The 18110-nt window shown below is 42.6% G+C and overlaps 1 protein-coding gene and 1 pseudogene across 7 annotated transcripts; one reads left to right on the plus strand and one right to left on the minus strand.

The window, feature by feature from the left end:
- Window positions 1–711: 711 nt before the first annotated feature.
- LOC136549765 (probable LRR receptor-like serine/threonine-protein kinase At1g07650) lies at window positions 712–11086 on the plus strand. 7 transcript variants are annotated; one of them, XM_066541174.1, is made up of 24 exons: window positions 712–1002; window positions 3130–3274; window positions 3396–3467; window positions 3717–3785; window positions 4453–4524; window positions 4609–4680; window positions 4758–4829; window positions 4921–4992; window positions 5094–5165; window positions 5319–5390; window positions 5465–5536; window positions 5613–5684; window positions 5774–5839; window positions 6402–6467; window positions 6565–6603; window positions 6711–6769; window positions 7230–7609; window positions 7695–7890; window positions 8007–8180; window positions 8465–8583; window positions 8689–8899; window positions 8995–9229; window positions 9582–9732; window positions 10466–11085. In XM_066541174.1, exons 1-24 carry the CDS (start codon window positions 888–890, stop codon window positions 10826–10828), a joined length of 3036 nt encoding a protein of 1011 aa, XP_066397271.1. In that variant the 5' UTR covers window positions 712–887; the 3' UTR covers window positions 10829–11085. The 7 variants fall into 7 exon arrangements, with proteins under 7 accessions (XP_066397271.1, XP_066397268.1, XP_066397267.1 ...); XM_066541171.1 differs by lacking the exon at window positions 712–1002 and adding an exon at window positions 2226–2533 and having other exon boundaries at window positions 3076–3274; window positions 7695–7848; window positions 10466–11086; XM_066541170.1 differs by lacking the exon at window positions 712–1002 and adding an exon at window positions 2226–2533 and having other exon boundaries at window positions 3076–3274.
- Window positions 11087–11246: 160 nt separating this feature from the next.
- LOC136548601 (probable NADH kinase) lies at window positions 11247–12687 on the minus strand (annotated as a pseudogene).
- Between the last annotated feature and the right edge of the window lie 5423 nt (window positions 12688–18110).

Here is an 18110-nt window from a genome sequence, read left to right on the forward strand (position 1 = left end):
AAATAGCTAGAAAAATCTCGCTCCGAGCCTCTGATACGAACGTTCAAGCAGTGGAGCTCGAGGCTGATGATAGAAGAGAGTACTAATAGGCGTAGGCAGAATCCGAATCCATGCGAATTTTTTTGGCGGCACCGAAGCTGCGGATCAGAAGAGCTTCGCTTGTCCCTAGACACGTCTATTCCGGCCCCAATCGTCCAGGTTGTCAAGACAGCGATGCATCATCTACGTTCAGCGTAGACGTTGTTTGAGTCAACAGTTTGACTCCGATCGGGACCGACAGGCCCGCCACCGCCAGGCTGGAAGTTGGACCGGAGAACAAAAGAGGAACCCTGAAAAATGTGCATGAAAACTACAGTTATTATTATTTATTTATATTTATACCACGTATACTTACTTGGGATGTTGAAGAGAGCGTTCACACCGATGGGAAGGTGTACACTGTTAGCATGTGATACTATACTATCTAGCTAGGGGAAGTGTATGATTAGTTCCTTGTTATAGGGTGTATATAACACAGACGAGGTGCTGGGTTTAAGTAACGATAATGCTACTTACCTAATGTCCGGACGCATCGAATGCAGGCCCACATCCCACTAAAAGCAGTCCATTGCTCACCTTCCCTCTCGATCTTATCCATCCGCTCTCTTATCCATTCTCCGTTCACCATAAGCCAAGCCTGCGCCGCGCCGCACGCCCATCCTGCGCCACGCCCCCATCCCCGCCGCCCCCACCTTCTTGATGATTGGGCTGCACACCTCCACCTCCCTGAGCTTCTCCTCATAATCCTCCTCCGTTGTTCATCCGATGGCGCTATCCCGCTCCTCTAGCCACTCCAGCGCCTCCGCAAGGGCGGCCTCCATCTGTCCTCCTTACCGATCTTCCCTGCCATGTCCCGCACCGTGGCGCGGACGTGGTACAGAGGCCTGCGGCGGAGGTATACGCTGGTCGTTGTTCTCGACATCCCCCGACCCAAGCTTGTTGGATACTGCACTTCCCCAACAGGTAGGCCATGGTCGTCAGCGATGTCGTGTTTCAAGTGTTTTCAAGTGTTTCAGACGTATGTTTCAAGTGTTTCATCTGGGTGTTTCAAATGTTGCAATAGCTATATACGCATGTTGCAAGCGTATGTTTCAAGTGTTTCAGTTATTTCAGACATATGTTTCAGGTGTTTCATCTGGATGTTGTAGAAGTATATCTAGATGTTACATAATATGCATGTTTCAAGCGTATGTTTTTAAGTGTTCTAGGTGTTTCAAACGTATGTTGCAAGTGTTTGATTTGGTTGTTGCAAAAGTAAATCTGCATATTGCATATGTTGCTATGGCTATACAAGTGTATATTTCAAGTGTTTCATTTGTTTTCATACGTATGTTTCAAGTGTTTTATCTAGATGTTTCAAAAGTATATCTGGGAGAGCACATGTTGCAATAGAGCCGATGGCTGGTGGACAGTGGCCTGCCGCAGCCGTCTGCTACTGCTGCTGGGGCGCCGCCGTGGGTCACCGTGCGGGTGCCTAAGGGCGGCGGACACCTTTGTGGCGCGCATACACAGGCAGGGCAGGTGACTGGAATCGGCCCCCATGTGCATGCGAGCACGTGAAAAGGGAGTGGGCTTCCCGTGGGCGTGCGTGACGGAGGAGGCACGGTGCTACGTCAGAATGGAGCGGGCTCGGGTTGTCCCCGCGTACGCCTGAGTGTGGGCGAGCGAATCGTGCGGGCGTACGGAGGTGGTGCAGGAGCGGCGTCCGAACGCGCCATTCGTCCAGACGTTCGAGCGCTAGCCCTTCCGTTTAAGCAATCATCTTGTCTAAGATATCATGAGTTTATTTTACAAATTTTAGTAAAATTATTATTCTATCCCTCATTCCTAATTCATTCGGTTCTTTTTTTTCGGTTCAAAGAGCATGATTAATACAATTTCTCAAGCTCAACACCCCCTTAAATCTTTGGCATAATCCATGTCAAAGATTTTAAGGGGACCAGGCAGTAGTGCATTGCATCCGGAACCGGAAGTTAGACCAGGCAAGGAGACCAACTTCTGCTCCTCGTCGTCAACGGCTTCCCATCCTGATCCCAAACAGGGACGGTTTCCCTCTCGAGCCGCTTGAGATTCTCACAGACCTGCAGGCTGCAGCGCAACCAAAAAGCAATTCCACCTGCGCACTCGTGAGACGTCTCGTACGGAGAGGTGCAGTGGTGCAGCGACACCCATGCCGTGCCATGCCGATGCCGCCAATGATACTGCGGAGAAGACTCCAAAAGACCGAGATGCCTTTTATATACGAGAGAAAAAAGGGATATAGATAGCAAGTCACTCACTCCTCTCTCCGGTCCCTCCACTACTTTCACCTGATCGCCAGTTCACCACCTCCACTTGGAACAGAGAGAGATGGCGTGTAGGCCGCCATGTCCATGTGGCTGGAGCTGCTTCTGCATGGTCTTCTTCCTCGGCTTGCTGCTCGCCGAGGCCGTCCATGGTGCAGGGCGGAGCGAGGCGGCCGCTCGTTCGACTCCGAGCCTCGTTCCAGCTGAAGGTGTTTACTCTCGCCCCGCTGCTGTACTGCATTGATTGATTGCACCTTCTTTTTCAGTTCAGTTGTTGCCTTACTGGTTTTGAGGCAAAACAAATGGCTGCGCATGGAGCATGTTCTTTGCCTGCCAGGCAGCCTTCTTGTCCAGCTTCCAACCCTTGCTTCGGACTCTTCGCCCTTGAGCTGCCTAATTGCTGCAACACCTGCCAAAGAATCTCCAAGAAACAGTTTCTTTGAAACAAAAGTTCCCTTTTGGGGTGGGTGGGTGGGTGGGGGGGGGGGGGGGGGGGGGGGGGGGGGGGATGAAGAACTCCATAACTTCACTAGGGGAATGCATGCTTACCTGGAAATTCAGGGCAACACGCCTTTGGTTGGACGTTCACAGATCATCTGGCAAATGTGAATGTGGTCACTGATCAGAGTCTCAGCGAGACGGGCAAAATGCCTGGCATGCTGCTGCCTGCAACTAACCAGAAATTCGTTTAATTTCCTCCTCTTTCTCTTCAACTCAGATGCTGTGTTCTCCCTCTTTCTCTTCAACTCAGATGCTGTGTTCTCCCCATCTGCTGAAACCGTGTTGTTGCAATCTCCTTCTGCAGCGCGCATCCTTCGACGGATCGCAGTCAGACTGGGTGTGTCCAGCTGGGATTTCACCGCCGGCACCGGTCCCTGCGACCAAGGCGACTCTGGGGTGCACTGTGACTGCACCTTCTCTAACGGCACCGTCTGCCATGTCACCGAGATGTACGCTTCACTTCTCCACACACTCCTTTTTGACCCAATTTTCTTTTCTTTAATTTCTTGAGCCAACGAAACCACATCACCCGGTTTGGCAGTTGGCACCATGATAATCTTTAATTTGCAGATTCCTCAAGGGGCAGAACTTCTCCGGTGAGCTCCCGCCAGACTTCGCTGACCTCCCCAACCTCCTCCAGCTGTGAGTTTTCAATCTCAATTAGTCAACTGTTGGTCAAAATGATCGGTGCCACAAGCTTCAGCTGTTAAGAGCTATGGCAACATAACACATATAGTAATATTAAAACGCTGTATTTCCGTTGATATCAATGGAAATGGGGAAGGTTCCTCGTGTCAAAAAAACACATATAGTAATAATATCATAAAGAATTACGTTAAAAAATAATATCATAAAGAAAGAAAACGTAAATGCGTTGTTTCCGTGCTGCAGAGATCTAAGCAGGAGCTTGTTTCATGGTGGAGTGCCTGACCAGTGGGCCTGGATGAAGTTACAAGGACTGTGAGTGCCCTTGCACTTTACCTGCCCATTGTCTGCTTGACTGGTTGACTGGTAGTAGAACAAAATGTAGTGTGTGGAGCTGATTATGGAGCCTCAGGGAAAGATTCGTGCCACTGGGTAGTGATTTTCCTGCACTTTGTGCCCTGTTCGCTTGTTGGTTTCAGCCAGCCCAAACCAGCCAGCCAACAGTGTTTTTCTCTCACAATAAACTAGCACCAGCCAGCCCAAACCAGCCCAGAAACTAACCAGCGAACAGGCCGATTGTCTCGTCTGTGGTGTAGGGCCTAGGGTGTCGGCAAGAAATATCTATGATAGCAACAAATTAGACCAGTCCCAAGCACAATTTTTCCCGCATCAGGATGCTGTGATAGATTAGGTGGCTTTTGTCCCATGTCAAAAGCCAACTTTGTGTATACTAGTCATCATCTGTGCACCTATACCAACCTTTTCAGTAGTTCATATATTGTTTAGGTTCAAGACAAGAAAAAATAAATAAATTTAGCAGTGACCAACAATCTAGTAGTCTCCCTTTGCAGTCTTGTTAGAATAGTGAATTCTTGTTCATCTGACTATAACATCCATGGCCCAGATTTTAATAATTCATTTTGTACAACAAACAGAATCACACATAGCATGTTGTTGATCTGTTGATGCCAAAGCCATGCAGGTCACTGATGGGGAACAGATTGTCAGGGCCTTTTCCCATGGTTCTCACGAGGATCACAACCCTGACTAACCTGTAAGAGCCTGAAAGAAACTAGTATTTCTATTAATTACTTCATGAGTACCCTTTCCGAATTATGGCTGGCAAATTAATTTGCAGGAGCATTGAAAGCAATGAGTTCTATGGGCCAATGCCTCCTGAAATTGGGCATCTAATTCGAATAGAGAAGCTGTGAGTGTATTTATCTTAAAATATGATTATTGGTCAATGTAGTTTCTGATGACTTACATTCTCATCCTGTAACTTAGAATATTATCAACCAATGAGTTCACTGGACCCCTTCCAACTGCTCTTTCGCTATTCAGTAATATAACTGATTTGTAAGACTACTCCTTCATCTGTATTCTTTTGCCACTTCGTTTCACTTTGAAGAGTCTTTTGTTAATTTTTAACTATTGAAACTGGTAACAGGAGGATTTCTAGCACCAATTTTTCTGGAAGGATGCCTGATTTTTGGGGTAAATTGAAAAGGCTTGAAAAATTGTGAGTCAGTGAATCTATGAAGAAACATATCTTATACCCGCAGAAATCACATGCTTATACCTTCTTTATGTATTGTAAGTATGTAACTCCTCTTGGTGCAGGCAAATCGAAGGATCTTTGTTGGAAGGGCCACTTCCCTCGAGCCTATCTGAATTGACAAACCTTTCTGATCTGTACGTCAGTGAAAATGTTTGAAATTATTGTTCTCATAATTTTACATATATATAATGATAATCACTTACTGGGTATAAGTCCTTACTGCTCCACCATAAAAAAAGATATTATTAGTTTTCACTAAATCCTGGTTGTGTTTCTGTGTGAAACAGGAGGATTAGTGACCTGAGAGGTAGTGGTTCATCTTTCCCTGATTTAAGTCGAATGACATCCATGAACAAATTGTAAGTTTGTGGTTTACTGAAGTTCAAGCTTGCCATATGCTGTCTGTCATATCTCATATGATACTCAAATGTAGGGTACTAAGGAACTGTTCCATCAGTGGAAGCATACCTCATTACATTGGCACATGGACAACTCTTAAGCATCTGTAATAAATCACAATTTATGTAAGCGCTAGAATGTTTTTATTATTCACATATTTTATTATAACATTGTCTATGCAGGGATCTCAGCTTTAATAAACTGAGTGGAGAAATACCACCTTCTTTTGCTAGCATGGGAGCTGTGGATTACATGTAAGTAGTGGCACTTTCATAAATTGAAATAAACATGATACTTCATTGTGCCCCTTTCTTGAATGTGCTTCTACCAAAATTGCCTGCAGATATCTAACTGGAAATTCACTCACTGGGAACATACCTGGATGGTTACTAAGAAGAAACAAGATTGCGTGAGTAATAACCTACTTCCACACTCTGAGGCATCAATGCTGAATCAAGAACCCATATCTCTTATAAATAGATAGGTCAATGAGCCGATACCTACAAACATCCATGGAAATACCGCATACCTTTCTTTTCCAGGACGTTTTAGAGCTATCATAAAAGTTAAGAACTTAAGAAAGTACAACTTCAACTTTCTAATTCTAAGATGGTGTGTTAATACTATGCCAATTGCTGGATAAATGGTCTTCATACACGAATAGTAGAAAACTGATAAAATGTTTCTATTTTTAAAATGCATCCATGATACATGTAATGATGGAAATAGCATTGAACCAGTTGAGTTTTCTTCCTATGTCCACTCTTGTTTAACTGGTGGCTGCATAGAAAAAAATTGCTCAATACCTGTATGTACATGTAATTAAGTACCCCATATTATGGAACTAAAAAGCAAGAAGGCAAGCTTGCTTTCTTTCTTTCTTTCTTTCTTTTTCTTTCTTTCTTTTTTTTTGGCGACAAGAAGTCAAGCTTTCAATACAACCCAATATAACAGAAAATGATCATATGCAGGGACATATCTTTTAATAACTTCACGACAGGGAGTTCAGGTCCTAGCCAATGCCTTCAAGGGAGTGTGTAAGAAAGCTTTAGCATGATACCTTGTCTTCTTGCTCTTCAGAATCCTTAAGAAAATACACAACATAACCCTTTCCTACGAATCCTTCAACTGCAGCAATCTCGTGGAGAGCTATTCAGCTGAAGCGAACAGTTTGTAAGATCCTTTAGCTCGTTGCTTCAATTTAATAATAAAGTTTAAACCATGGACCTGTCTAGACATAATAAAATGTTCTAATTCCCACGTTTGCCTTCCGTGCACAGAAATAGTATTCAGCCATGCTTAAAGAGGAATTTTCCATGTGTTGCTTCGAATGGACAATGTAAGTTGATCCCTAGTGTTGATTCACAGTTAGTTCTAAAGCATCGGTACACCATAATGCATTGAGATACACCTTGTCGGCATGTGTCCTGGGCGCTCAGTGGCATGTTCAGGACAGCCAACCTTTCGGGTGTCTCTCGGCCTGCACCCGAGAAACTTCTTCTAATCTTCTTAGTGCAGTCTGTGGGGGCGGTCTTTCCCCAACAAGTCGATTTTGTTTATTATTATGACAGACAAGGGCAGCATTGATAATGATTAATGAACTTTGGATAAGTTAAAGATTGCTATAGCCTGTAGGATTATTAGTAAAAGTGCTAAACACAAGCCCCTTAAAATCACTTACTGGTATTAGGGCTTACTTCCTACACAAAGGTACATTGTTTTTTTAGTAAATAAAGCCAAGGTCATAGCTAGTGTTCTTGTTTCAGATGCAAGGAAAACTTACCTACACATTTTCGCAGATCACTCTTCATTGCATATCAATTGCGGTGACAAAGAAGCAACTATCAATAGAACTAAATATGAAGCTGACACAACACCCAAAGGGGCATCATTGCTGTATGTATCCCCAGGCTTGAACTGGGCATTCAGCAGCACCGGGAACTTCATGGATGACAACATAAATGACGATGACTACATTGCAACAAGCGCATCAACATTGGTTGTGCCCAATTCAGATCTGTACACCAAAGCCCGTCTTTCTCCTCTTTCCCTCACATATTATGGGCTTTGCATGTTAAGTGGGAGCTACACAGTTAATCTCCATTTTGCTGAAATTGTTTTCACAAATGACAGCACATATTATAGCCTTGGCAAAAGAAGATTCAACGTGTTTATACAGGTAAACTAGATGTTAGTCGTTTCCTTTCTATTATAAAACTTCCCTTTGTTAGCAGTGATATAAAAGATGGGCTCTTTAACCTCAGGGAAGAATGGTGCTAGAGGATTTCGACATTGAACAGTCGGCCGGTGCGGCTGCAAAGCCAGTTATCAAGTCTTTTCAAACATATGTCACAAATCACACACTAGAGATTCAGTTCTATTGGGCAGGAAGAGGGACAACTGGCATTCCATATAGAGGTTCTTATGGCCCACTGATATCTGCAATATCAGTAACTCCAAGTCTGTTCCTTTGAATCCTGACACAAATATTGAACACTTGCAGATTATAGTTTCGAAAGAAAGCTGTTATTTCCCATACTGATCTGGCAGTTGTGGTTTATGTTGATCATGTTCAGATTTCCAGATTCCATTGGCTGTTGAGCCTCCCAAAGCTGGAAGTAGCAAAAAACGGAGTTCAAGGGCATCTATTGCTTTAATAATTGGAATCCCTATTGTAGCAATATTCACTGCTCTGATCGTCGGCATTTATTGTATTATTAAGAAGCAGAGAAAGAGTTCGATGCATAAAGGTATATGGTTATTTTTCTTGTTTCAAATTTTGTGTTATTTAATAAACTGGTAACTATCTTTCAATTTTTTGTGAACTCCACATGCTAGAGCACACCTAACTAAGCTGCACTAGGAATTGCAAGATAATACCGTGGATCCAAAATAAACAGAGATCTCATAGTTTAAAATTTTTCCTTGACAACAAACAATTAAGCCAGCATAGTAAAGCTTTTGCATATTGCTGTGGGAACAAAGAAATCATCCCTATGTATCTTAGTATAATGACCAAACATAAATCCTGCAGAACTCAGAGCCCTTGACCTGCAAATTGGCTCCTTCACCTTGCGTCAAATCAAAGCAGCAACTAGGAACTTCGATGCAGCTAACAAGATTGGTGAAGGAGGATTTGGTTCAGTATACAAGGTCAGTTAGCATTGCTTTGCACACATAAATTATTCTGAGGTTAATACTGCTAAAGACCTAAAGTACAACTCTTACACTGGCACATTGCCTTCACTGACTCGACAGGGTTTATTATCTGATGGCACCATCATCGCTGTCAAGCAGTTGTCATCAAGGTCTAAACAAGGGAATCGGGAATTCGTGAATGAGATAGGCATGATATCTGCACTGCAGCATCCTAACCTTGTCAAACTCTATGGCTGCTGTACAGAAGGAAACCAGCTGTCGCTAGTTTATGAGTATATGGAAAACAATTGCCTTGCACGAGCTCTTTTCGGTAAAAATACTCTCCATGTTTCTTGGTTTACCCTTTTTAAACTTATGCTACATAGAACTCAGACTATGTCTACGGAATGTTACCGCTGTGTCCAGTTGAACAGTATAGATTGAGAATGGATTGGGGAGCAAGGCATAAGATTTGCCTTGGAATAGCAAGAGGTCTAGCATATTTGCATGAGGATTCTGCAATAAGGATCGTGCACCGAGATATCAAGGCCAGCAATATACTGCTCGACAAAGATTTGAATGCCAAGATCTCAGATTTTGGGCTAGCAAAGCTTAATGAAGATGATCACACCCACATAAGCACAAAAGTAGCTGGAACTATGTAAGTGTTTTCATCCCATACCCTTGTTTTCTTTAAAATCCTATTGACCTTAAGGCTACAGATAAGAATCTCTAGAAGGGAAGACAGTTTGAACTTTGAAAGCAATGGATACAACGAACATGGGAACATTTGACCTAGCGGAAAACACTAAAAACCTCATAAACACTGAAAATATTTAACATAGAGAAAACACTAGAGAAATATGAAGTCAGCAGCATATTGACAGTTTCCCTGAATAAGACACTTAATGATATTAATCAGTTCCTATTTGAAGAACTTATCTGAGCATTTGTTAGTAAGTCTATAAAACAGCATAACTTACAGATGACTTGATTGTTTTGTATTCATGCAGCGGATACATGGCTCCTGAGTATGCTATGCGTGGTTATTTAACAGACAAAGCTGATGTATACAGTTTTGGTGTTGTTGTTTTGGAAATTGTCAGCGGAAAAAGTAACACAAACTACAGGCCGAAGGAAGACTTTGTTTATCTTTTAGATTGGGTAACTCCTGAATCTTGATCCATTCGTAAACATCAGTTTGGAGTTTAGACCATGTTGGATGGGGGTTTGCTATATGATCACCTTACATTGAAGCAATGACCTCAGATAGTTGTTTCTGCTACAAATGAGTTGTCCATATTGTTGGGACATGATCCTTTTTTTGTTAAACACTAGGATGTTTCATATGGAAGCGAATTTAATATTAACTTATCATATCAACAGTAACATTAGCTCAAATCCTGCATCCTGTCCTTTTGTACTTACTAAAAAAACTTCTGTTTATACATGAATTTCCACTGTGCATCAAATTCTGACTTATTTGATCCTTAAGAAAAAAATTCTAGCCATCCCAGAGTGTTCTTTTTTTTGAAACGGATAGAGTAGGGGAGATCTTATTTTTGTATAAATACTACATATATATAAAGAAAGGGGCTAAGAAACTGTACAGAAACATAAGTTGCAATAGGGAAGACAGAGAGAGAGAGAGAGAGAGAGGTGAATCTGTAAGGGAGGGATTTACGAGAGGGTTTCCACCCAAGAGAGCCACAGAGTAGTCATTGTTATGATTTTTACCTCTAGACTAGAGTGACCAACTGAGAAAACAGTACCTCATTTTCTGCATAGCCAGAGGAAATTGTGTTATATCAGAATGTCAAACCCTACCAGTTCTTATGTTATTCAGATGTACATACCTCGATTAGTAAGTTAACGGCATCTTCCAAATCTTTTCCAGGCTTGTGTTCTACATGAAAGAGGAACTCTACTGGAATTGGTAGATCCAGATCTAGGATCAAATTACTCAACAGAAGAGGCGCTCCTCATGCTGAATGTTGCCCTGCTATGCACAACTGCAGCACCTACACTCAGACCAAAGATGTCGAAAGTTGTTAGCCTGCTTGAAGGCAGCACCCCTCTGCAGCCTTTGCTGACAGACCTCAGCCTTGCAGCAAATAGCCTGAGCTCAAGTGGTGTACGCAGGAACTTCTGGCAAAACCCAAGTGAGAGTCAGAGCCTGACAGCACAAGCCTCATGCAGTGATACTAATGAATCATCGACCATTGATATAGATGGTATCCTGAGACCACTGGTAAGTTAGATGTAGTGGATGTGCATCATGAACTAGGTTTACATGTAGGAACTACTAGGGATAGGCCAGCATGTTTGTATCAAGTTCACCAGTGCAATGTAAATAGCAAGTAGCGTACTAATGTCTAGTACAGGTAAAGCCCTATGCATTTTAGTAGTCTCTGTTTCATATTCCATGGGAATATTAAGGAAGATGTCTGTGACAGAACACTGGAAGTTCCCTATGGTCTGTGGTCTCTGAGCTCTTATCCATCTTTTATTTTGTTTCTGAAAAGATAACAAATTTGACATTAATACTTCATCTGATAGCAGTTAACTATCAATTACAACTTGGAGATGAACTGATACCAATTAAGTACTCAATAACTCAGCTCACCTCAAACATCATACCAAATAAAAAGTCACCATCACAAAATACTGTTATTTCACTATTCAGATGTCCTCTTCAGCAAATGTTCTGGAACACAACTTATAAGGTTGAAGAATCTGAGGATATCTCAGGTATCTCCCCATGCTAAATTGAATGCCCTACAAGTGAAACATCAACATACACAACACCCTCCTGATTGTACCAGACAACAAGCATGTGTTGGTCTTGCTTAAATAAACCATACAGCAGTATTTTTTCAGCATCCATTGGCAAAATGCCGTCCTTATCAAGTTATCATATACAGAAGATCATGGCTCGATAATGGTATCACAAATCATCCAGCTGATAGCATGTAGCAACAGTTGTTCCAGCAGTTGGTGAGACCCTCCGACCACTACAATTAATTATTAAATGCAAGCTCTATCCTGTGTTGTTTCTTTTCCTGTGATTGTAGCACCAACAAGAATTGATTACATTGAAACAAAATTAAATTTACAAGCAAGCTCAGAAAAAGTACCTAAATGAGAGGCACCACATACTTGCTGGATGATGCCGTGGTACCAATATATAATTCATAGCATAAATTGGTATTTGAATTCCATTTAGTTTCACAGACATCCTTGACAACTCCAAAGGGTGCCTACTGCCATCAATTGTTGCATCAGGTACTCTGTGACTATGACAAGTTCAGTAGAAATAAGAATTGAGAACTACAAAATCATTAATGATACAGTTCTATAAAGAAGTAGGATAAGCCTGATGTTTCAATAAAGTCACTTTAATATCGCTAAAACTAATAACAGCATGAGAACACTTTGCAGACAAAGTAAACTGTCAAAGAGCCAGCTACAGAATTATAATAACTAGAATCAATAAGATAAATTATAAGCATCACTCATACAACTAATAGATTGAACTCTGCACCTAAACCACGGTGCGTATAGGCCAGGGCAAATAAAACGCGAACCATATAAGACAGCATGCACATATATTATGCACGCTGGCAATGTCATACTCAGACATTAAACAGGTCCAAAACATGCAAATCCCCGGTATTCAAATCCGCAATGCCCAAATCAAACAATGCAATGTGGCCAGAACTGATGTTCAGTTAGCATCCTCTGATGCATTACGATGTTGTGCTGAATATTGCAAGGTGGACACACAGCACCGATGTTCAGTTAGCGTTGATGCAGCTAACGGTCCAAGAAAGAAAAAAGTAAAGAGAGAGGCAAAAAGAGACACGACAGTCCGCGCAGACATTTCAACGAACACCAGGCATTGCACCACCCAAGCCCTCCGACCACACCCGTCAACCCAAATTCCCCAAGGGAACCCCGATTCTGACCGCACGGGATCACCATCCTGGGCTCTTACCGGTACTGCCACCGGCTTCCTTGGTGGCCGGGGACGGGGAAGGGACCGCAGCTGCTTGGCCGCGGCGAGGCAGTAGAGTGTGGCCATATGGGACGCGGATTCAGTGACAAGGGCGGCGGAAACCGACGTCACTGAGCGCCTGTTTGGTTGTAGAACAAATGTAATAAGCAAAGCCAAAATTTGGCCAGGGTCAACCAGGCCAACAGGGCAGTGCCAAAACTTGGACAATTGTTTGGTTCATGCCTCATGGCTACGTCAAAACTTGCACATATATTTTTCTTCAACGGAACATAGCCATGTGGCATGTGGCATGTGGATCTTGTTTCGGTAATGATGGAGCCAGACTTCCATCTGCGCCCCGCTCCCCTCTCGTCACCACGGATTAAAAAAAATCACGCATCACCGCGAGTCCGCTCCATGACCGGCTCCGCCGCGGCTCTCACACGCCTCTCTCTCTACTGCGCCTCCCGCCGGCCTTCCTCTCCATCACCGCGGCGTGCTCCCCCCACGAACGCACCGTCGCGGCATGCTAGCTGCGTGAGGCCGCACCACCCGATAGCTGCTGTCGCCTCCACCGCGGGCACCACGTGCGCCCTATCGCTAGGGCCCGCACAGTCGCCCGTCCACTACTATCCTCCTTCTCCACCGCGACCGCATAGCCGGGATCCCGTGTGCCGTGCTCCGCCCGCCTGGCTACCATATTTTGTTGAAAGCGCATATTGCAAGCGTATGTTTCGAGTGTTTCAAATGTTTCAGAGGTATGTTGCAAATGTTTTAGATGGATATTGTAAAAGTATATCAGGATGTTGCGTATGTTGTAATAGTTGTATACGTATGTTGTAAAGGTCTGTTACCAATGTTTCATCTGTGTTTTCCGGATGTATGTCGCAAGTGTGTTTATTTGGAGTTGCATATGTTTTATCTAGATGTTATATATATTTGCAATGGTTTTCAAGTATTTTCAGGTCTTTTTTTAAGTGTTTCAGAAGCATGTTTCATGTGTTTCATCTGTCTTCAGACGTATGTTGCAACTGTTATATTTAGATGTTTCAAAGGCAAACCGGGTGTTGCATCTCTCCTCCTCGCTTTCCGCTGCATCGTCACGGTGTGTCCTCCTCTCGGTGCCAGCAAGGCACCCATATAGCGTTGCGACCGGGTCCTTCTGAATCGGAGGCATCTTCCCCTTCCCCTCTTGCCGCTTGGCAGCGCGGGCCCCACGTTGAGCGCGTGAAATGGAGTGCAACGCGCGGACGGGGCGCTAGCACTTGGAAGATGTTAGAGGCATTCAACTTTCAAATGCCATGAAGAACATGGATATTGGTGAATTGAGGCCTAGGCAAGTGAATGATGATGAAGATGATCAAGTGCAAGTGCTCTCTAACTCAATTGTGCAAGATGATACAAATCAAGTTAGTGCAAGTGGATCTCATGATAATGAACGAAATCAAGTGGCTAGTACATCATCTCAACCAAATGATCAAGCAAGTGCAAGCAATCAAGTTACAATGCTCCAACCAACAAATATTGCAAGGGATCATCCATTGGACACTATCATTGGTGACATTTCAAGAGGTGTTCAAACAAGGTCAAGATTGGCTTCATTTTGTGAACACTTCTCATTTGTGTCATCCATTAAACCAAAGAAGATAGATGAAGTATTGAAAGATGTTGATTGGGTAAATGCTATGCATGAAGAATTGAATAACTTCACAAGAAATCAAGTATGGGAGTTGGTAGAAAGACCAAAGGGACACAATGTGATTGGAACCAAATGGGTCTTTAGAAACAAGCAAGATCAAGATGGGATAGTAGTAAGGAACAAAGCAAGATTGGTGGCACAAGGCTATACACAAGTTGAAGGTCTTGACTTTGGAGAAACATATGCCCCGGTTGCTAGATTGGAAGCAATTAGAATCTTGCTAGCCTATGCTTGTGCCCACAACATAAAGCTCTATCAAATGGATGTTTAGAGTGCATTTCTCAATGGTTACATCAATGAAGAAGTATATGTTGAGCAACCTCCTAGTTTTGAAGATGACAAGAAGCCCGACCATGTGTACTAGTTGAAGAAGGCATTGTATGGCTTGAAGCAAGTACCTAGAGCATGGTATGAGAGATTGAGGGACTTCCTACTCTCTAAAGGGTTTACAATGGGCAAGGTTGACACCACTCTTTTCATCAAGAAGATTGGAAAAAATTTATTTGTATTGCAAATCTATGTTGATGACATCATATTTGGATCAACCAATCAAGACTTTTGTGATGAGTTTAGAAAGATGATGGCTAATGAGTTTGAGATGTCCATGATTGGAGAGTCGAGTTACTTCCTTGGTCTTCAAATCAAGCAATTAAAGAATGGTATATTTGTGAGTCAAGGCAAGTATATCAAGGACATGATCAAGAAGTTTGGCATGAGTGATAGCAAAGTCATTAGCACACTAATGGGAACAAATGGTTACTTGGATAGTGATGCAAGTGGAAATATGGTGGATCAAAAATTGTATCTGTCTATGATTGGAAGCCTACTCTATGTGACCGCATCAAGGCCGGATGTCTTGTTTAGTGTATGCATGTGTGCAAGATTTCAAGCCTCACCAAGAGAAAGTCATTTGAAGGCTACAAAGAGAATATTGAGGTACTTGAAGCATACACCAAATGTTGGTTTATGGTATCCCAAAGGTGCAAAGTTTGAGCTAGTTGGTTACTCTGACTCGGATTATGCGGGATGCAAGGTTGAAAGGAAGAGCACCTCAGGCACATGTCAATTGTTGGGAAGATCACTTGTTTCATAGTCATCAAAGAAGCAAAATAGTGTTGCATTATCAACCGCCAAAGCCGAATACATATCCGCAGGTAGTTGTTGGGCACAAGTACTTTGGATGAAGGCAACTTTGAGTGACTTTGGAATCAAGTTCAAGAAAGTGCCATTGCTATGTGACAATGAGAGTGCAATCAAGTTGACCAACAATCTGGTTCAACATGCAAGAACAAAGCACATTGATGTCGGCCACCATTTCATAAGAGATCACCAACAAAAAGGGGACATTTGCATTGAGTGTGTAGGCACCGAAGATCAACTTGCTGATATATTCATCAAGCCATTGGATGAGAAAAGGTTTTGCAAGCTAAGGAATGAGTTGAACATATTGGATTTCTCAAATATGTGTTGATGCACCCCCCACTCATATGACATGCCTCTCCTTCGAGCAATCCAAGGTAAAAGTTGATTGGCATGACATACATCCTTGCTAAGGACATGTTTAGTGTATCTAGTCACATTTTCAATTTTATTAGGACATTTCAAGTGGTTCCATTTTATTAGGCTCATTCATGTAAATCAAATGAATTTGATGTCTATATGGTATCGCTATTGCTTCTATGCTTGACTTGATCTAGTGGTAGCATATGACATGTTTGTGGGCTTATAAACCTAGTGTTTAATCTTGAAAATGAGCTTTAAGTGTTTAACTCAATATGGTACAAGATAACCCTCATTTGGAGGTGTGAAGAAGCTTGTCCTTGGATCAAACCGAGTTAAATATCTTTGGCAAATACCCTAGTTTGAACCAAATTTGAGAAAATGATCCTCACCCCATTGATTGACATTGATAATCTCTACCTATCTATTTTTTAAAACCTTTGTGGTCATTGATGACAAAGGGGGAGAAATAGTGCACAAAGATAGTGAAAAGACAACACAAAGGGGAAGAGAAACAAAGATATAAGTAATAGGAGGAGAGTTTGACATAGGGGGAGAGATATGACAAAAGAAAGAGATCAATTAAAATTTTGAGCACACAAGTAGGGGGAGCAAGCTCATGAACTTGTATGGTGCTTTTGAATGTGCATTTCATATGTTTGCTTGCATAGCACAAGTTTTAAATTTCAATATCCATGCTTGAGTGGTGTATGCTAGTTGTAAGATTGAATGATAAAATAAAATCATTAGATAACTTTCATTTCCAAGTAAGTGTTTACAAGTAGTATTTCATTTTCAAGTAAGTGTTTACATGTAGTATCCTTTCAAAGTATGTTTCCAAGTGGTATAAAGCTAACCATAGTGCTAAGGATGGTATAATGGTGCACTCCGATTGGTATCACGCTTCAAAGGTCCATCTTTTATACCTTAGCATCATTTGGTAGACATTGTCTCCTATATTTCCTATCTAAGCATATGTGCAAGCTTCAATCCAAACTCTTAACACATATGTAGGAGGAGCAATTGCTACCATTTGGGGTTCATGAAACTTGTCCATATCCTTTTTCAAATGGTAAAATGTTTGGACAAGCAACATGGATTCAATTGAATTTCAATTCATATATTTGTGAAAGGGTTGTCATCAATTATAAAAAAGGGGGAGATTGAAAGCTCTAGTTTGGTTTTGGTAAATTGATGAAACCCTAAGTGCTAACCTAGTTTATCAAGTGATAATGAGATAGGTAGCACACTCCAAGTTGTGAAGCAAATGAAGATCATAGTATGATGAAGATAATGCCATGGTGATGATCAAGTGCTTGGACTTGGGAAGAAGAAAGAGAAAAACAAAAAGCTCAAGGCAAAGGTATAAACCATAGGAGCTATTTTGTTTTGGTGATCAAGACACTTAGAGAGTGTGATCACATTTAGGTTTGATAGCCGTACTATTAACAGGGGTGAAACTCATATTGGAATGCGGTTATTAAAGTGCCACTAGATGCTCTAACTCATTGCATATGCATTTAGGATCTAGTGGAATGCTAACACCCTTGAAAATGCTTGTGAAAATATGCTAACACATGTGCACAAGGTGATACACTTGGTGGTTGGCACATTTGAGCAAAGTTGAAGAAGTTAGAGGTGAAAAGGAGTTAGTCTTGCTGGTCACTAAGTGACCGGACGCTGGTCTCAGAGGAACCGGCGCGTCCGGTCAAGTGTGGCAGCAAAGACGCTGGCGTCAGTCATATGACCAGACGCTGGGTCTTGGACTGACTGGACGCTGAGGTCCAGGGTCTTGTCCTATTATCGGGCAGCATAGAGAAATGTCACTGAGTGACCGGACGCTGGAAGGGTCCGGTCAAGCATGACCGGACGCGTCCGATCAAAGAAAATCATTTCTAGAACCTTACTAGAAATGATCGAACGCTAGAGGCTGAGCGTCCGGTCAGTTTGTGTGCAGTGTCCGGTCAGCTGATGACCATTGAAATCTGACGAATAGTATTTGAAGCAGGGGACACATGGCGTGAATCACATGACCGGACGCTGAGGGCCAGCGTCCGGTCAATCGGACCAGAGCATCCGGTCACCCCGCATTGTGCCCAGTGAAGGGGTACAATGACTCTATTTCATGGAGGCTTCTATTTAAGCCCCATGGCCGGTTGAAGCTCACACCTTTGGCCATTTGCGTTGATATAGCAACCTTATGAGCTTAGCCAAAGCCGTCCCACTCATCTCCATCATTGATTCATCATCTTTGTGAGATTGGGAGGGAATCCAAGTGCATTGCTTGAGTGATTGCATCTAGAGGCACTTGGTGTTCGTGTTTCGCTGTGGGATTCACTTGTTACT

This window comes from Miscanthus floridulus, chromosome 4 (genome assembly GCF_019320115.1).
Source record: "Miscanthus floridulus cultivar M001 chromosome 4, ASM1932011v1, whole genome shotgun sequence".
NCBI lineage: Eukaryota > Viridiplantae > Streptophyta > Magnoliopsida > Poales > Poaceae > Miscanthus > Miscanthus floridulus.

Bases quoted from the DNA above. Each gene is read 5' to 3' on its own strand.
- LOC136549765 (XM_066541170.1), top strand. From the start codon at position 2,389: ATGGCGTGTAGGCCGCCATGTCCATGTGGCTGGAGCTGCTTCTGCATG. The intron at 3,468-3,716 runs GTGAGTTTTCAA...TCCGTGCTGCAG, and splicing joins CTCCCCAACCTCCTCCAGCT to AGATCTAAGCAGGAGCTTGT. The intron at 9,230-9,581 runs GTAAGTGTTTTC...GTATTCATGCAG, and splicing joins ACAAAAGTAGCTGGAACTAT to CGGATACATGGCTCCTGAGT.